The sequence below is a fragment of the Copadichromis virginalis genome, linkage group LG1 (assembly GCF_057382275.1).
Source record: "Copadichromis virginalis isolate Kocher_CV1m ecotype Utaka linkage group LG1, C_Virginalis_male_GT1.1, whole genome shotgun sequence".
Classification (NCBI taxonomy): Eukaryota; Metazoa; Chordata; class Actinopteri; order Cichliformes; family Cichlidae; genus Copadichromis; species Copadichromis virginalis.
In genome coordinates, this window is record NC_140618.1 from 8,135,516 (window position 1) to 8,155,498 (window position 19,983).

General features: G+C 40.4%; 1 protein-coding gene across 1 annotated transcript in view; it reads left to right on the forward strand.

Moving 5' to 3' along the window:
* The window catches only part of LOC146718269 (insulin-like growth factor 1 receptor), a 61,394-nt gene extending 41,631 nt beyond the window's left edge, over positions 1–19,763 (forward strand). Inside the window, exons 3-21 of the mRNA XM_085442646.1 lie at positions 157–463; positions 786–922; positions 1,963–2,107; positions 3,118–3,326; positions 3,560–3,686; positions 4,234–4,469; positions 5,867–6,034; positions 6,127–6,331; positions 7,586–7,890; positions 7,996–8,129; positions 8,964–9,123; positions 9,265–9,364; positions 10,233–10,303; positions 10,793–11,022; positions 11,161–11,268; positions 11,476–11,638; positions 12,539–12,668; positions 12,802–12,936; positions 14,064–19,763. Of these exons, the coding sequence (XP_085298772.1) occupies positions 157–463; positions 786–922; positions 1,963–2,107; positions 3,118–3,326; positions 3,560–3,686; positions 4,234–4,469; positions 5,867–6,034; positions 6,127–6,331; positions 7,586–7,890; positions 7,996–8,129; positions 8,964–9,123; positions 9,265–9,364; positions 10,233–10,303; positions 10,793–11,022; positions 11,161–11,268; positions 11,476–11,638; positions 12,539–12,668; positions 12,802–12,936; positions 14,064–14,589 (3,596 nt within the window). The 3' untranslated portion in view covers positions 14,590–19,763. The remainder of the gene's footprint in view (positions 1–156; positions 464–785; positions 923–1,962; positions 2,108–3,117; positions 3,327–3,559; positions 3,687–4,233; positions 4,470–5,866; positions 6,035–6,126; positions 6,332–7,585; positions 7,891–7,995; positions 8,130–8,963; positions 9,124–9,264; positions 9,365–10,232; positions 10,304–10,792; positions 11,023–11,160; positions 11,269–11,475; positions 11,639–12,538; positions 12,669–12,801; positions 12,937–14,063) is intronic.
* Positions 19,764–19,983: the final 220 nt, after the last annotated feature.

The following is a 19,983-nucleotide window of genomic DNA, read 5'->3' on the forward strand; positions in this document are numbered from 1 at the left end:
ATTCTTGAAAAGCAGAAAATCAATTTTTAACTACAGGCTATGTACCTAAAAATTAATGTCATGTTCTGATGTTTTGTTTTGTTTTTTTATTGTTTTTATTATTTTCTGGGGGAAATTGTCTGACTAAAATACCCCCCTTTCTTTCTGTCTCCACAGTGGGGTGCCCAGAGAAGTGTGCACTGCGAGCGTGCACAGCAGACGGCGAGTGCTGCCACCCTCAGTGTCTGGGCAGCTGCACAGTCCCCGATAGTGACACAGCATGTACTGCATGTGTGCATTACTATTACCAAGGCCGCTGCATGGCTGACTGCCCCCCAGGCACCTACAAGTTCGAGGGCTGGAGCTGCATCAGTGCCGAGCTTTGCTCCAAAGCCCAATTTACCGACCTTGACAGATACGTTATCCATGGAGGAGAGTGCATGCCTGAATGTCCATCTGGGTACACACGTGCTGCACCAAACAGGTGAGCTGCTGTTCAACCTGAATTTAGCCTGGTTTAACACCCTCCTTATTGTTGCTTATTGTTGCTTTGCTAATATTGAATTTAGCTCCATCATAGTCTCTGTATGGCCTTCCAAATAGTGAAGGCCGTTAAGCATGCCGAGGAATTTCACCTAGACATGCTTTGGCTGCTTCTGTGAAATGTTGACGTCAAATCTTTCAGGGACAGAAATTTTAAAAAAGAAAGAAAGAAAACCCCGCTAAACCAGTTTGGCAAATAGATGCCTGTCAAGAACGACGCTGTACATTCACTGTCTCCTGCCTTTCTCTCTGTCTGTCTCCAGTATGTTTTGCACAGCTTGTGATGGTCTGTGTGATAAAGTATGTGATGGGAAGGTCATCGACTCCATGACTGCTGCTCAGTCTCTCAAAGGCTGCACTGTTATCAAAGGCCACCTGCAAATCAACATCCGCAGAGGCCGTAAGTACTGCGGTGTAACACAGCAATACGACTGTTAATACTCGCATTTCTTTGTGAGGGAGGCCTGAGGAGCTGGTGTAGAACATTATGAAGATCTGTTATATTCACACCGTTAAATCAGACGCAAAAAGAAGTTATCACAGATTTTGCTACTTGAGAAAGTCACATGAGAACTCAACAATTTGAATATATTTCATTGTGCATTCAGGAAAGCTGTCGTCATGGATTACAACAGTTTAAAAATGGTTCTATAATAACATTATTTTACAGTAACAATGTAATTTCCAGTTCAAAATAATCCTTATTTGTCTCCTCTTGGGCCTTTGTGCAGCCTGTGATTTAATCTACTGACTGAAACAACCTGGTTCAGTTCCCCTGTCCCTACCTTTAAGCTACCTTTGCTCTTATTGGCTTCTCTTCATAAATAGAAGGTTTGTAAATAGTAGGTGGGTGGAGCTTTTGTGCTCACAGCCAGAGTCTCAGGGTTTAACCCATATGAAAAATGCTGACACACTCCAAAGCAGTTTTAAACTTTAAACAAAGAAAAATAACCAGGTTTGTTTTTTGTAAGCGGGGCTTAATGTTCTCAAGCTTAATGCATTTATGATTATCATATGGCCAGAAATGACAGGAAAATGTTGATACCTCTGTTAATTAGGTTCTACAGACCTTTTGGATGAAACACACTTGTTTAGTCATATGTCTGAAGGTCCATTTTGTTCCAGGAATAAGTCCTGGCCATGTGCCTAAGATAAACATATTACATATATCTGCTTACTTTCACACAGTATAGAGTCAACCGTCTGAAATGGAGCATTTAGCCCATTTTATATTTCATAGTTTTCACTCATGGTGATTGCTTGTACACATACTGAAATTTTAGCCATGTTTAAAAATTAGCATCCATCATTGTAACAGCATATATATGACAGGAAATGCATAAAATGATAATAAGTCCTCTTTAAGCCAGCAATGAAGTACTAAAGGGTAAAATGCATCAATAGATAAATGAATGTGTTTGTGACGGTCTGTGTGTTTAGATAACATGGTGGCAGAGCTGGAAAGTTTCACAGGTCTGATCCAAAGGGTGACTGGTTACGTACGGATCATACACTCGCACACACTGAGCTCCCTTGCATTCCTTCGGAGCCTGAGATACATCGATGGAGAAAACCTCCATGAAGAGTAAGAACACACACACTTCTCTACGTGGATAAACATACAGCCAAGGTTTTAATCTCAATGCCTTACAGTGGAGACGGATGTTTGTGCATTGGGACACTCTGAGCTCATTTCTTCTCATGTACTTTTCTCAAGGATTCACCTGAATATTAATTAGTTCTATTCATTTATTCAATTCTGTTTTATTAGTTTAGTGCCACTTCACAGTAAACATTGCCTCAAGGTGCTTTATAGTGTAAGGTAAAGGTAAAAGTGGTTCTCTCTCTCTCATTTTACTTTTGAAAACTCTAGGAACCACAAAAAATTAGTGCTCAACAAACACAACTCTTGAGTAACTACATTTTCAGCTAATATATAAGAATGATGTGATCCAACATCCTCAAGATGTTCAATCTTTAGTGAAAAAAGTTAAACAAAACTTGAACAAGTGCAGTTGTTTGTTATTTGTTTGTGAATGAGGTATAACCTCCAACAGTCCCAGGAAAGGTTCTCTCAGGGTCATTGAGAGGCCTTCGTTTCCCTCCTCCATCTGTTTGTGTTCACAGGAATCTTACTGTCCCAAGGCCCACATTACAGTCATTCCTTGATGTCTGGGTGTTACCCAGAGAATCATAAAAAAAACCTCCTCTCCAGCACACAAAAAAATGTCAGCCCCTGGTTAATCGGATTTGCCAGGTGATTTTTATCCTGCTGTCAAGCAGTCCCTCTGCTGTCTAACTGGGTCATTAAACCTCCAGCTAGAAGAGAGATCTACCGAGAAGAGTAAAATAGCTACATTTTGTTCAATTAGCATAGCTTCCCCTAATAGACAAGTCGCTAGTGGATATGTTGTGTAGTTTTCCATTACGTGCTGAAAATAAGGCCTTAACCTTGGTGGGAAAGTTGGCTCTCAGCCTAGCATGAATCACTATACACACAATACACTCATAGATAAACATACACGAATGAATGTAGAACGAAGCAGCATATTGATGACTGTAATCCATTCATCTCCTCCTCTTTCTGCCCTCTAGCATGTATGCCTTCTCTGCATTCGACAACCAACAGTTACAGTATCTTTGGGACTGGAAGCAGCACAATCTGACCATCAAAACAGGAAAGCTGTTCTTCAGAGCCAACCCTAAGCTGTGCATGTCCGAGATCCGCAAAATGTGGAACAAAACAGGCATCCAGGCCCGCTTTGATGAGAGTGATTTCCGAAACAACGGCGACAGAGCCAGCTGTAAGGGTCAAAATGAGCTTCAGTTTGAAAACCACAAACATTTAAATTGCTATGTCCAGTTCATGTGCTGAAGTTACTCTAGTTTACTAGAAGTTTGCAAACACCTCTTTTGAGCGTGATGCTGTTCTGCTTCTTATGTCAGTATTTACTGCGCCACTCTGTCAACACTAATTGCTGCATATTAATGCACACATACTGAAGCGCTTTTCCCCCCCTCTTTGCTCCCTCCATAGGTGAAAGCACTATTCTGAAATTTAAGTCTAACAGCACCAGCAGCACAAGGATCAAGCTGACATGGCAGCGCTACCGGCCCCCTGACTACAGAGACCTCATCAGCTTCATTGTCTACTACAAGGAAGCGTATGTTTTTTGTTTATTTTAGTTTATCTGCAGGCTGAGTGTTACTGAGCTGAATCTTAATCCCACCACTTTATCAGCCAACATGTTTTAAGTTAACTGTCAGAGGTTAGGTTTCAGAAACATTAACAGGACTTTAAATACAGGAAATTTTACTTTAATCAAGTTTTATATTAACTTGGTACGTAGTTTCACAAATGTCCAGAGAATCAGCAATAGGAAATCTCACTTAATGGTTTTCCAGCCACAACTATTGGGCGAATATTAGGAGCTGACTTTAAGTGGACATTTAAGTGTTAAATCGTTGCAGAAGAATGAGGGGAAAAACTGATGCAAAGACATGATGTATTAAAAATGGTGGGCCAGGCAACAAACAAATACAGCAAAGTAAAAAACACGATGGAAATGTGGTCTTTCTGTCTGTGTTAACTATTATTTTGAGGAAGATGAGATTTTTGTGTTTTGCTGACATTCTTCATTTGTGTAATAAAAAACACATGAATTAAATAGATGTACAGTAATAAATTAATAATTCGCCCTTTTCTTCCAGGCCCTACCAGAACATCACAGAGTTTGAGGGACAGGATGGCTGTGGCTCCAACAGCTGGAATATGGTGGATGTGGAGCTGAGGCCTGACAAGGAGTCAGATCCTGGAGTTCTTCTGTCCAACCTGAAGCCGTGGACACAATATGCTATCTTTGTTAAAGCTATCACACTCACAGTGGAGGATAGACACATGCCAGGAGCCAAGAGCAAGGTGGTCTACATCCGCACCAGCCCCTCAGGTAAACACCACAACAGCACAGATCAAAAGTTAGTCTCTTACAGTCTGTACTTTCTTCTCTCTAAAAGTGGAGAAAGTACTTTTTTGTTCGTTAGAATAACCAGGGAGTTAAAGAGCAAAATTGTTGTTTGACTAAGCCGACACTAAATATCCCCAAGTAATGCCTTTGTTTTCATTCAACATAAGCAGCTGAAATGGGAAGGAAATTTAAATAAAATGACATTTATGTAGCACTTTTCTGGTGTTATTAACTTCTCAGTGCTAGACACTGCAAACCCCATTTTCACCCACACGTTCATATACTGCTTTATTCTTCAGTGTGTTATCTATTTCAAAACCATCTGTCCAGGCCAGTGTACACCCTGGACAGGTCACCAGTCCATCCTAAGGCCAGCACAGAGTGACACACAACCATTAATTCCTACGATCAATTTAGAATCGCCGATTAATCTAACACGTACGTCTTTGGACTGTAGGAGGAAACCAGAATATGCAGGGAGAACCAACATGCGCACAGGGAACACAAGCAAACAGCACAATCTAACCAGGAAGCTTCTTGCCATGAGGCAACCGTGCAAACTACAACTGGTGCCGTTTAACCCAACCCAAAAATAAAGATTCATCATTTGGTTTTAGTGCCAAAGCTAATCGTAAACTAATCAGTCAAAAAAACCAAAAAACCATATTTACCTTGTCCATATCTTTAGTTGCAGAATTGCAGGTATCCTGCTGTGGCCATGTTTTCACCACCACTGCATTGTAGCTTTATATGTGTTGTTCGACTCCCCTCTATCGTTCGGTCTAAACAATCCCAAAGGGGCATTACTGTATCCCCACCAATGCATAACATTGTTTTCAGCTGGCTTTCTGGCCTTACTGTTTGGCTGCTGCCATACTGTCACTGACCTCTGGTGGTTTGAATTAGCAACTGCTTTATTTCCCTTATTAGTTTAACAAAAGTAGCAAACAACTGTGATGTTACTGAAAATCATATCCTTGAAGTATATTTTTATACTAAATGGTTTGGTATACCTTAAAACCACCGTACAGCATATGCTTAGTTGTTACTTGTTTTACAAATAGAAGTGGATTATTTCTCTGTCAGAATTAAAGCATTTCTGGATTTTATCCAAACATACTGTAAGGAGATGGAGAGGAAGACTGTTTGAAATAAACACAGCTGCAAGTCAAAGAGATGGAGAAAATCTGATTTAAACAAACTGTAATATACTGCAGTAATTAGATGAAATGGAAGGCTGCTTTAAATAAGTCCAGCTGCAGTGTAAAGACATAGCAGCACTGTGATGTCAGACGATCACATCTGCACTGGCAGCCTGAAGGAGAAAAGAGTTTACTCAAAAGTTGTTAGAAATCAGTTTATGCCTCTGTGCTTCTCAGCACCCTCCATGCCTCAGGATGTGCGAGCGTACTCCAACTCATCCACTCAACTGGTGGTACGCTGGTCGCCCCCTGTCTCAGCGAATGGCAACCAGACGTACTACTTGGTAAGATGGCAGCAGCAAGCGGAAGACCGAGAGCTCTATCAGCACAATTATTGCTCCAAAGGTACACGCACACAGGCATAAACTTCCATTGCCACCCCTGCTGCTAATAATTAAGTCACAAACGGACTACAAATCTTTCTCTTTCTCCTGCAGAGTTGAAGATTCCCATTAGGATCGCTGCCATAGGGGTGGGAGACCAGGAAGAGGAGACAAAGCCAACTAAACTAAATCCAGATGGGGCAGGTAAAGGCTGTTGTCCCTGCCCCAAATCAGTGGAAGACCTGGAGGCTGAAGCTGCTGACGCCTCTTACCGAAAAGTCTTTGAAAACTTCCTGCACAACTCCATTTTCACACCAAGGTGATTAACCCAAGATCGTTATTTCTCCATGTGGCACAGCCGTTGTGTAGCTACGGCAACATTTAACTTGATTTTTACCCCTATGTGAACTAACCAAATATCTATGCATGCACAATTTGAGTAATTTTTCAGGTTAGAGATCAGTTTCTTCCTTTGGTCTTTAGTCATTATACAGTATAATTATGCATAGCAGTTACAAGCCTAATGAGGAGTGATAATTCAGTCTTTATATTTTTTTATCCTTCTTGAAATTTCCCTACAAATGTATTTACTTTTTCTTCATTTCCCTGCATAGTGGCTCAGCTTCTGTTTGATTTGGTTAGTGATAGGTAGTCACCCTGCTGCATTGCACTTCGGACATCTGCATCACATTATTTCTTTATGTCTCAACACACATGTGCAAGTCCATTGGGAATAATTAGTTCTTGGTGTGTTTTGCCAGGCCAGAATAAAGGGATTTGTGTACTTCCATCTAAAGATAAACATCAAGTGTCATCATATTTTCTGCACTTAGTTTTGAGCTTACCTTTAACAGATGTGTGCAAACCAACATGAATGGGACAGTATCTGTAAACTCTGCTGATGTGATCATTACACGCCTACCAGAGTCTTTTATGGATTGGCTGGAACTGTTTAACTATAATTAGCCAAAGAAAACATTTCTTTCTTGGTGTTAGACGAAATATAATTGAGGATACATTTTCAAAAGCCATTTAAAAGGTGTCTATATTTCATTCTGGTTGAGACAAAACCTTGGCAATAACATTGTCTGGTATTCCATCCAATGAAATATTATGAAATAAAGGCACATGCGGGAAACTACTTGGTAATCTCTTGTTGCTCAGCTGTGTTAGTGGGTCTGATATATCACATTTCGGCACGTACTGTGTGCTTTGCCTGTAAGAGTTTAGTAACTAGAAAATTAACTGAGCTGTTCAGTAATTCTGTTTACAGTGTTCCTACCATGCTTCATCAGAGCTGCTGAACCAAAAGCCAAGTGGCAACAAAAACAAAACAGATCACTTAAAACGTCAAGTTTGAGCAAAGTATTCCAGTAACTCTGGAATCAGCACAAACCTAAAGAGCTAAGAAGTAAACAACAAAGGAGACAGACAGGTTTCAGCATCTTGTGGTTTACCGCAGTATTTCACATCTTGCTCCAAAGTATGAAAAATTGCACTCAGGTTGGGCTTAATGTCACTTAAAATCCACCTGTTTCACACTTAGAATTTCTCCTCTGACTCTACTTTTCAGGCCAGCAGATCGTCGCCGCAGAGATCTGTTTGGCATCGCCAACTCTACTCACTCCCGCCGCAACCACCTGCACGGCAACAGTAGCACTGCCCCTCCTCTTCAAGCCGCTGGCAACAGCAGCACCCCCGAACAGGATCCGGCAGACCAAGAATTTGAATTCATTGAGCAATCAGTGACAGAACGTGAGCTGCAGATCTCTGGCTTGCAGCCTTTTACGGTTTACCGCATCGATGTTCATGCGTGCAATCGACAGGTCGTACGTTGCAGCGCAGCGGAGTTTGTCTTCTCCAGAACCAAGCCTGCAGGTCAGCAATTTGTTTTGAAACATTACAGGCAACTGGGACACACATGACCAAGCTGTGATTTCTTTGATACCCATTGTAATTAAACTCTGGCTGTGATTTTACCAGAAAAAGCCGATGACATCCCGGGTCCAGTGACCTGGGAAGGCCACGAGGACTGGGTGTTTCTGCGTTGGCCGACGCCGCCTCGTCCCAACGGACTTATCCTCATGTATGAGATCAAGTTTAAACTGGGTGCTGAGGTAGGACAAACTGCCTTTGTTTCCAGTAAATTCAGTAGTTTATTCAGAATTCTTTTTGCTCGTAGATCATCTTCTCCTCTGTATGAAGTGATTAATCTGAAGTAATACTTATAATACTGCTAACTTTTAAGACTGGCAGGAAGTTCACAAAGTACATTAAAGCAAAAGGGACAGATGCTAATAGCAAACAAAAAACACAAAAGAAAAACAAAAAAGGGATGTGGCATCAAAGCAAGTCTATAAAAATGAGCTTTAAAGAAGAGATTTTTATGTTACCCAGTCTGTCTGCCAGTCATTTAGCTAGAGCCATTTCACGTTTGCAAGTATCAAAGTCAACGCCATAATCTCTCATTTTCCCTTTAATGAAAAACAAATGATCACTATTCCTTTAGTCTTCACTGCACAACACAGAATTTCAGTTTAACCTAATGCTCTGAAAATGTTGGGAAGTCAGTTCTGACACACAGAATGTGATGCAGAAGTGTTCTCATGTTAAAATGTGCTCATTTTAAATGCAGAACAGATTGAACCAACAAACAGGAGTTAAGTTTTAGAAACGCCATAAAAACAGTGGCAACGCTGGGTCTCAGAAGTACATGCTAACCAATCAAATACGCCACTGACCAGACATGAGACTTATTATTTATTCATCTTGAGGCAGAATGGGTCTGGCACCCTAAACCCTGTCCTTACTATTTATTGCACAGTACAAATTAAAAACAGCAGGCCCTTGGATGTTTGATTTGGATTTAGTAAAACTTACTCCATAATAAGCTCTCTTTTCTGTGTGTGTGTGTGTGTGTGTGTGTGTGTGTGTGTGTGTGTGTGTGTCAGACTGAGAAGCATGAATGTGTATCTGGTCAAATGTATCGGGCCCAGCGTGGCGTTCGGCTGTCCAACCTCAGTCCAGGAAACTACTCAGTCAGAGTGAGAGCCACGTCTCTGGCTGGCAATGGCTCCTGGACACAAACTGTGGATCTCTATGTGGCTGAACGTAAGTAAGACGCATGCGATCATGCATCATTAGAGTTGATTGCAGCATTTTTTTAAACAAAATGTTGTGCCTTTTTGTTTTCTAACAACTGAATGACGTCAAAACTACCAATGATATTAATCAAACTGTTCGACCTAGCAGGATATGAAAATATCTTCTACGCCATGATCTTCGTTCCCATCTCCATCATCATCTTCATCTGCCTTCTGATTGGAGTGATGGTTGTTCTCAACAGGAAAAGGTTTGTGCACAAGAAGTGTTTCGTCACCTACGAAAGATCTATCCTGAGAAAGAGAATGCCATACTTTTCCCGAAAGAAACGCGACCCTGTATCAGGAAAAAAACCAAAATGAAAGGCATATGGGCATGTACTTTTCTTCCTTTTTCTTCCCCAAAATAAACACTTAAACAACGTACTAATGGGTGGTGTGGTCACACTGTGATCCACAGTCACTCAACCAACACACTAACCAAAGCAAAAATGCTTTTGCCAATTGTAGTCCATAAAACTAAGTGGCAAATAAAGCTAGAATTCCATCTGTTACGTGATTGGCACCCTGTTGTATGTGGGGTTATAATATTTAGTGTTTATGTTGAAATACCAAAATTATCCTGAAGAGAACTGAAGATCATAAATTTGCATGATTTGAACTCAAAACAACCTGAAGTAATATGAAGTAATGAGTCTCCAGAAGAAATTAGCAACACCTGTCATACTGTGATTTTACTTTAGGGCCTATTAATCTTTTTTTCTTTTTTCTGAGCCAGCCACAGTAGGTTTCCTAATTGAAATACTACAATACTTGTTTTCACACGTGCACTGCAACAACTTCTCTAGTTTGTAAATCAGTCAGTCTTTAACCTGTCCATTCCTTAGTATGAAGATCAAGTGCTAGAGAGCTGTGCATTGCTGCCTCCTGCTCTATCCAGGCACTGTTATGCCTAACAAATGTCGAGTATATCTGGGAGCGTAAATGCATCTGAAGCAAAAGTTCACTTGTGTCAACAGTGAATGTTGCATTTTACTAGTATTCTTTGTAAAATAAAAAAATTGATGTGCATGATTATACCCTTATGCATGCTCCCTGTTCTGTGTCTGTGTTTGTCAGGAACAGTGATCGGCTCGGAAATGGAGTTCTGTACGCTTCAGTGAACCCAGAGTACTTCAGCGCAGCAGAAAGTGAGTGAAGTTAAGCATTCCCGTCCATTCAGTGGCCTTTAGTTGAAAAACAAAACATTTGATAAGTACCTGTGATCAGCACTGCTGAGATGGAAATCTTGGTTATTAATAAGACTGCCTCAGCTTCAGCCACCATACACCTATAGGAATTTAAATCACATTTATAACCTATGCACATTAATGTGCCATGGAGCAAAGCCAGCCAGTTTTTATCAAATTTATCACTAATTTAAAGCCATGAAAATATATTACACTTGTACAACAATCACAATCAACCAGAAAACAACTGCAGTAATAACTAATAATTTGTCAGCTGGACTCTCTCCACTAGAGCGAGGCTAGCTAATGTGTTTTTGAAAGATTGAATCTTTACATCACTATCTCTCTGTCTGCTTTGTTAAATAGCTAACACTGGATGTGGATAGGCAGCACACATCAGAAAGTAATCACGCTTCTTTTGCTAACATAAAAATGCCTTTTTCTGTGCAGTGTATGTACCAGATGAGTGGGAAGTGGCACGGGAGAAGATCACCTTGAGCCGGGAGCTTGGCCAAGGGTCATTCGGCATGGTGTACGAAGGCATAGCCAAAGGTGTGGTCAAAGACGAACCAGAGACGCGTGTTGCCATTAAGACTGTTAATGAGTCGGCCAGCATGAGAGAGCGGATTGAGTTCCTCAATGAAGCCTCCGTCATGAAGGAGTTCAATTGTCATCATGTGGTATGTGCTCACATAAATTCAGATCTTACGGAGAAATCAGGGTAGTTCATATTTTCTGACTAGTTAAGAAGAAATGGCCACATGGTTACATCAGTTCCCTTTGTTACCTGTGTTTGAATCATCCTATGTTTGTTGCAGGTTCGTCTCCTGGGAGTAGTCTCTCAGGGCCAGCCCACGCTGGTTATCATGGAACTGATGACCCGAGGAGATCTAAAAAGTTACTTGCGCTCCTTGCGACCTAAAGAGGTAGTAAATTGTCGTCATAGTGATCCACAGAAAATGAGTACTGAATAAAAACAAAGCTAAATATTTAATCAGTAGGGGTTTTTTGCATGATAGTAACTTAATTGTATCTCTATCCAGTGTAATGCAATGTTGTAATTAAGTGCAGTGAGAGAGTATCACCTGTGGGTCAGATAATTCATGTTCGCTTGTTCTCCTTCATGTCTCCAGCAACAGTGGTCCAGCCTATCTCTCCCTCCTCTGAAGAAGATGCTTCAGATGGCAGGGCAGATTGCTGATGGCATGGCTTACCTCAACGCCAACAAGTTTGTCCACCGAGATCTGGCAGCCAGGAACTGCATGGTAGCCGAGGACTTTACTGTTAAGATCGGAGGTAAAGGATGAGTCTTGTCACTGGAAGTATGCTCACTAAGTGTAAACTCAATTACAGAGTAAAGTAGAAAACACACCACTAGCATCATTAGCTATTTTCTAGACAGTTATAGCTACAATGATGTGCCTTGTTAAAATGTCTAAGGCTCATGTGATGTGCTGTCTAAGGGTGTTGTCACATCTTCTGTGTTTAGTCAGTTTAAATTGAACTGTTCGTTTGTGCAGATGCTAGCACAGTAATAGGACTCGGCAGCGAACCAAAACAACTGTGCTGAAACCCTTTAGAGGAGGTGGTCTCAGTGCAGTTCCAAATGAACTCCAGAGCGGTTTGTTTATGGTGGGAACGTAATCCGACCCCCATCCGAACCAACTACAAATGCTTTGGATTCTGAATGGGGCAAGGCACTGTTAATGCCTGTACGGGCTAGCAGCTAGCCATGACATGAGCTTAAATTCTCCTTCTTCTCTGATAGTCCAGAACACAGCACTTTCTTCCTGTATTTTCTTTTGTTGCTTCCATCCACAGAAACTTCTGGCCAATGAGGGGACTGGGTTGTAGTCATGCATTTTGCTTTGCTTAGAGTTTACTTGGATTTTTCTCTGTGTGAAAACAAACCAAACTGCAGGGAAAAGCTACAAGTTTACAAACTGATTAACTGATTCGGACCAGAGTAAACAAACCATAGGTGTGAAAACACCCTAAGTGATGGCAGTGAATGTAATGCTGTTTTAAGAGTTATAATACCAGTAAAAAGCACCACCGTATGAAATACAAACCCACTCAAATTACACCAAGAAGTCAGAAAAAATTTGAAAGCATTTCTATCGAATGAAGTGACTGTTTTTTGCTTCACTTTCTTACTTTTGGTCTGTGTGCGCTTGTGTTTGTGTGTGTGAGTAGATTTTGGCATGACCAGAGACATCTATGAGACAGATTACTACCGCAAAGGTGGTAAAGGTTTGCTCCCCGTACGTTGGATGTCACCCGAGTCCCTGAAAGATGGAGTCTTTACCACCAACTCGGATGTCTGGTAAGCAGACGCATGAAAACACACATGGTGACTTCATTCTATGTGTATACTGCTTCCAAAAATATGTCATCATTGTCATAAAGATAATGGAAAGCACACTTTTTTGCCCCCCTCCCCATTTCCCTCTATACAGGTCATTTGGGGTTGTGCTGTGGGAGATTGCCACTCTGGCAGAACAGCCCTACCAAGGTCTCTCTAATGAACAAGTTCTCCGTTTTGTCATGGAGGGGGGGCTTCTGGAGAAACCTCAGAACTGTCCCGATATGCTGTAAGACACACAAACTCCACACTGCACATTCACATAAAATGCTCTCATGTCTGTTTTCCTCTTCTCTGCTGGTTAATTTTAATTATCCGCTCAGTGAAGGGGCACTGCTGCCCTTCAGCCTGTGGTCTCTGGATTTGCTGAACTGCAGTACTGATTGCCGTCACAGCCCATCTATATTTCAGTGTGTGAACTTGTGTTCTTTAAGATGTGTTTCTTCTTAATGTGAAACAGCCGCAGTATAAATCCACATCAAAAGAGTCATGAGTGTCACAGACAAATTTGGCAACCAACAAGAAAACACTGAAGGATGCATCAAATGGTGAAGTCATGCGGAGAACAAATGTGAAGTCCCAGGGTTTGCTCTCTTCCCTAACAGCAACAATTTTATAAATAATATTATTCATTAGCATATCTAGAAAATACGGTCTTACTAGTGCACTTCCTTAATTAATAATGATGTGTTGTGTCCTAATTGTTTGGTTTGCAGCGGACCTCATCTCTTGCTTTACAAAATAAAAATCAGGCCCAGTTTGACATCCTGGAGCTGCCACTTCTGAAAAAAACACTTTTAGGTGCATTACTGCCCCCTTCTGGTTGTAGTAGCATGTTTGATACTACCAGGTACCAGTAAACACAAGAGAAAACGTTGATTCTAAGAAGATAAATATTGGTGTAAATTATTAGTATAATTTTTTTTAAGTGACCATTTTAGAAATAGCGGAGTCCACCTTACAGCAACTCTAAAACAAGTTAAGATGCTTCTTTAATCCACTCAAACTGCAGTGTAAGTTTGATAAGTTATGACTGCTTGAGTCATAAATTTGTTTGTCAGAATCAGGTTGGCTGCAGAGCTCTCTGTGCTGGATGCATGTGAAGGCAGCATCAGCTCAGCACTTCATAAACAAGAAGTGAGTGCACGAGGGTCATACAGCCATTTTAGCAACAGAAAGCAAACATTTGGCAAAAGTAAATATTGGTTTGTTGGTAGGAAAGTACAGTTCCTCTGGATAGGGTCATTACTGCAGGAGGACATGTTGTTGCTGAATACTGACCTGACCTATTTGTGTGTGTGTGTGTGTGTGTGTGTGTGTGTGTGTGTGTGTGTGTGTGTGTGTTTGTGTTTGCAGGTTTGAGCTGATGCGAATGTGTTGGCAGTACAATCCCAAGATGCGTCCATCCTTTGTTGAGATCATCAGCAGCATAAAGGATGAGCTGGACCCGTGTTTCAGGGATGTCAGTTTCTTCTACAGCGCCGATAACAAGCCCCCCGATGCGCCGCAGCTCCACCTGGAAAAGCTAGACAACATGGAAGATGTTCCTCTGGACGTTCCGTCATCGACACAACTGCAGCAGACTCCAGCTCCCCAACAGACGCCCCCTTCCCCAAGCTCAGAAGCACCACCTGGCCCATCGCTAGCTCCCAGCTCACCTTCCTCTCCCTGCACGTCGAGAGCTGCCATGGACAAGCACCCCTCCAGCCAGCAAGCAGCTAATGGGCTGTCGGGGGCGGGGCACGCAGCGGGGGCGGGGCTCGGGACGGGCTCGAGCGTCACAATGCGGCCGTCTCTGGATGATCTGCCACCATACGCGCACATGAATGGAGGACGCAAAAATGAGCGTGCCATGCCTCTCCCGCAGTCCTCTGCCTGCTGATTGGACAACCCACCAGACTGCAAACCTTCCATTTGCTGGACATCTCAGTGGATGGAATAAAAAAAAATTTTGTTGTTGTTGTTTTGGGGAAATTTTTTTTGTTTGTTTTTTAAATCAAATACAGCAAACCGCGTGGTCCACTAGCTGGATGTGACCATTCAGTGAGACTTACAGGAAGACGAGCAAACATGTTCTTCTTTTTCTGTTTTTCCTTTTCATAAAGTTTTGGTTTCTACCAGCTGGCTGTCCAACGTGACACTGCCCTCGAGTGGGAAGATCAAAAACACTACAAATAAGAAAAATATCAATAATTTGTGAGATCTCTTTCTCTCTCTTTATGGCTGAACTTATTTTATAATCCATCATTTGTTACTTTTTTATATGTATTTACAAATGGGAGAAGAAAAATCTATAGGCCTTTATATAAAACGAGCGGCGTTTTGTTTGCTTTTGAACGGGCATTATGGTGAAAACGTTAAGCATATCTAATGAAGAAGAAACTCTTAAGAGTGACTGGCATGTCTCGTCGGTCGTTCAGTAGTGTGGTTGCTCTGCAGGCTGAGTGTCAGCGTAATGCCGGATCAACAGCCAACTCGCTGAAACAAACAACCAGAGGGGGAAAGGTCAACTCTGCCAAATTTATTGCCAAATTTATACTGTTTGTCAGATTCTCTCTTCTGCAGTTTTGCCCTGTAATTCTCCAACACACTCCATTGAAAATTAAAGCAAAACAAATCTGCTACTGCACTATTTTGAAATAAAAGGGATATTACCTTCCCTCTACAGTGCTACACTACAGTAAATCTGACATTATAGACTTTGAAATTATCTGAAATTGAGCCACATCTTTTCACAAAGTGCTGTACCATTACGGTTAAACCGCCAAATACAGTCCATAAAGAAGCAAAAAAAAATAAAAAATTAAAAAAACAAACAAACTCAAAGCGAGGACTGCGGATGGAAAAAGTGTAAATGGGAAAAACAAACATAAACACGAGTTGTACAACGTCTCTCAGTCGGGGTTCTCAGAGTTCAGAGGCGTCTTTGTTGTTGTATTCGAACAGGTATTTTTTTAGGCTAGTCATCGGTCTCCAACCTTTACAACATCTCTCTGTGGGCAGAGCATTTATGTACACACCAGTTGTTTGTGTCACTTTTCTAACTTTTCTACAGTTGGAGACATTCATCGTGTACAGAAAGAAGCTGCTATTCCTTATTTCTCTTTGTGGTTGTAATATAGTCAATATCTATATATTAAAAAGAGAAAAAAAAACTCCTTCAGGTTGGATCTACGAACGTTTCAACTACAGTCCTTTTTTTTTTTAATGCTTGTAACTGTGTAAAGTGTATCTGAGCTGGTTTCGTTTCTGTGTTTGCGTATAAGGTACGACTATTTGCCTTGTGTTTTGAAACACTTCCCCTCCCATCTAATTAGGGGACAGCGATGGGGTGCGACGACCATCGGTGTTCTTGTACTCTCTCGGGACCCTTTTGCATCAGTCCTCTATGGTTTGGATTAAACCGCTTCTACCCATCATTATCACTCTTAAGAGGCCAGGTGTCCCAACTAAATCTCAGGTCAAAGAGGAAAGTTTAATCCTGTTCTACTTTCCCGTTTGTTTTCTTCTTCTTCTTTTTTTTCCTTGTTCTGTCAAAACCCAGAGACATCCAGCCTGGTGTGTGTTAAACCTCGGTCTCATTCTTATTCTCTCTGACTGCTTTTCTTTTTTTAACAATACTCAAAAGCAGTGTTTTTACAACCGAATGGTTGTCAGGCTGCGTTTGATTTGACCTTTACACTTATGTATAGAAACCTAATACTGACAAAATGTAGAAGTGAGACATTTCAAAATGTAGCATTAAACACTGATAAACAATACTGTTAGTTAAATAATTCAGAAGGCATATTAAATAAAGAAATATGTAATTTATGATAATCTTCTATTATACCAGCTCATCACCTTAGTTTCCCCCTTTTTTTTGGAGGGTTTGTGCACACTTGCTGTTTGTTTAGTGCCTTTTAGCCACCTAGCAGCAAGAATACACTAAAAGGGGGCACGCAGTGGCGTCGGGGTGAGCTAATCCTAGTTATCTACCTGAGCCACCTGGTTCACCCAAGCTAACTTATTATAAAACAAACTCCAGAGTAAAAATTAAGTTACTTACTTTAATTACTCCTTTATTTGTTACCAACTATACAGGTGATAAGTACAGTTTACATTTTTACCTGAAGCATTTTACCCAGCAAGAAAATATTAACACATTTTCTTGCTGGCTCATGCTAGTTATACCTTTTTTTTGTTCTGGTTTATTATGAAAGAAAAGTGTTCATTAAATCATATGCTGCCATAATATGCCCTAATTCATGGTAAAAAACAAGAGCCGAATATGAAGATAATTGTGTTAAAAATTGGATATTTGTACCAGAAATGGTCCTCATGCTAGTTTAGTTGGGGGGAAAAAAGGTTAGCTGTAGCTAAGTGGCTAGCAGCTCTGTCAGATGATCCCCACACATGCATAAAAGTCCTGAAAAAGTAATTAATGACCAGATTAATCATTAAATGTGTGCCAAAACCCTCCCAAAATCTCGGGCAATAAAAGATAAAAGGATGTATAAAATGTTCTTTTTAGTCCGCATTGTAATCATTTAGCTAACAGTATTATGTGAACTCACATTTCTTTTTTTCTGATACTGCATTTTTGTCAGTTTCAGGGCTCTGTGTTAGTGCCGTGTGCAAACCTTAAGAGTACAATGCAAAACATAATTTATGTATTTCAGGCGAGTACAGAAACCTGTCTGTGGGATACTTTCACCTTCTTCTAATCAACTTCTGTCTCTTCATCAGGGGTGGTTTTCTTTAGGCTGCTAGAGTAACCCATATTATTTATCTTTTTTCAACATATAAACGTGTGTTTGTAGAAGATTGGGCTGAGACATGGGTGAAAATTAATCTTATAGCATTGAGAGGTTTTTTTTTTTTTTCCTTTGGGAACATTAAGATGTCACAGGTGACACTAAAAGGATTTATAAAAGGAACAAGTATTGAGGCCCTTCTCTTTGAGAATAAATCTTAATGGTATTCTTTATGAAGATTTACTGAAGAAAAACCATAATGTATGATCAGAGTGGACCACATAGAAAGATTTTTAAAGGTTTATTTGCCTCTGAAAGCAGCATTTGTGTATCCCTTGCCCAAATGTTTCTTGGTTATTTATGTCCTTTTTGTGTGAAGTGTAAATCACTGTAAAAAAAAAAATCCCCCATTAGATATTTTTGTTTTCCTTCTGATATGTTGTCATTTTGTTTTGTTTTTTTTCTCTATTGTGGGGGAAGGTCTTGTTATTAATCCTTCAACCATCCATCTACCTCACTTTTTTTCTTTTTTTTCCAATCTATCTACATGTACAGAACAACAAAACATCTCACCTACAGTTGACTGGCTGTAATGACGATCTCACTGCATGCTGTCAATAACATGGTCAAATCCAAACCACAAACCAAACCATCCTGGAAACATGGTAAAAGTTCCAAGGGGAAAAACATGACCATCAAACATCTTGCTATTGAAGTTTGGCCCACGATGGCTTTTGTATTTGGGCTTTCTAAAGTCTGGAGGAGCTGCTACAAGCATACAAGAATGGAGGAAGGGCAATTCTGTCCTTTGCACCTACTCTGCACATAATCCACCACCACATTGTAGGGTTACGAAGTAGCATGTAGAATCCCCCCTTTTTATCTTTTGTATTTTTCAGGTTATCCTGTAATCAGGTGGATGAAGTTGTGACCTAAGCTAGCCACTATATGGCAAATCCACCTATTCGCTTGGTAAAACACACACAATGCAAACTTTCTTTATGGTACTATAAATTACTAACGTTTAATATGAAAAAATATAATGAAGAGTACAACTTAAAAATGTTTTATGGGTGTATTAGGGCCACATTGAGAAATTACTATATATTTTTTCATTATGTTGCCCTAATATTTGTACAGTTCTGGATGCCATTGTTGCTTGGAAAAACACTGTCGAGTGGGGTTTTCAAAGAGAGGAGAAGTAAATATAGCTGTAATTTAGTAGTAGTGCATGAAACTGGGTCTACCTGAAGGCCAAATTCGCACCTTTTAAATCCCACACGTGACCTGTGCCATGATGGTTCCGACCTAGAAAGCCCACTGAAGATGTTAGACAATCATTCACTTTATTTTTCTGGTTTATAAAAACAATGCTGCTACTATATGCTGTTTTAAAACTTGTTTAAACACATAAGGATACATATATGCAGGACTGCAGGCTGACAACCACCAGTTTCACCATTTTCAGTGTGACAGTTTAAATCCGTGAAAGCCCTCACTGCCTTTTATTACACTTTGAAGCACCGCCGAGTCTAAAACGAGCTTTCTCTGGTGATTTCTTCTTCTAGCTGTGGACAGTATAGACCGGTTTCAGCAGGCACACATTTTATATGACTTTTTTTTTCTGTCAATACTTGCAGCAGGTATTTGGTACGTAGAAATGTTGATAAGTGAAGGTTGTGTGACTTCTGGATTTCACTATAACTATTACTTGCTTCATTTGAGGATTTTTTTTTTCAACTTTTTTACTGCCATAACAGGACTTTAGAGCTGTTGCTTTTGCCTCTAGACCTGTTTCCACATCAGTCAAATGCTCTCCCTCGTTTTTCTTTTCTTTTTTTTAAACCCTTCTTCCTCTCCTGTCAGGGTCATAACTTCAAACTGGAGGTCTCTGTAAGCCCAGCTGCAGGAAACGAATCCATGTTGGGTGGTCAGGATGGGTATTTTGGAGTTTGTGGTCTGAATTTTGCCTCACTTTTACCACTGGAACACCTCACAGAGCCGACATAAAATCAAATTTCGATATTTTTTTTCTCTCCTTTTTTGTTACATTGATGGTCATTTTGTTACCTGTACTTTTGATTTGTGTAAATTATTCATAGCCTTCCAACTTTTTGCGTTTTTATTGAAATGATCTGTTAGACTGAGGTTTCATTTTGGTTTCTCTTTTGTACATGCTGTTGTAAGAATTTTTCCTGTTATCGATATATTCTGAGTTCTGGGAAAAATTATTGGCTGAAGGAAAAGAGAATGTCTGTTTCTCTGATTCTTTTTTTTTTCTACAGGAGATTTAAGATGAATAAAAATGTATGCAAACTGTTTTGCTGCGTGTTTTGTTGGAACGGATGTTATTTGGGATGAATTTTGTATATTTCTAGTCAAGGTTTAAGGAAATATAAGTAGAACATCTCAGTGTATTTAATTTATAGTTCAATAACATGAGCACAGTGAACGAATATGGCTGAATTTATATAACAGGCTTAACATAAACGGCTGAAGCATGTTGCTTATTTTTCAAAAACAGGATTTGGTAACAGTAA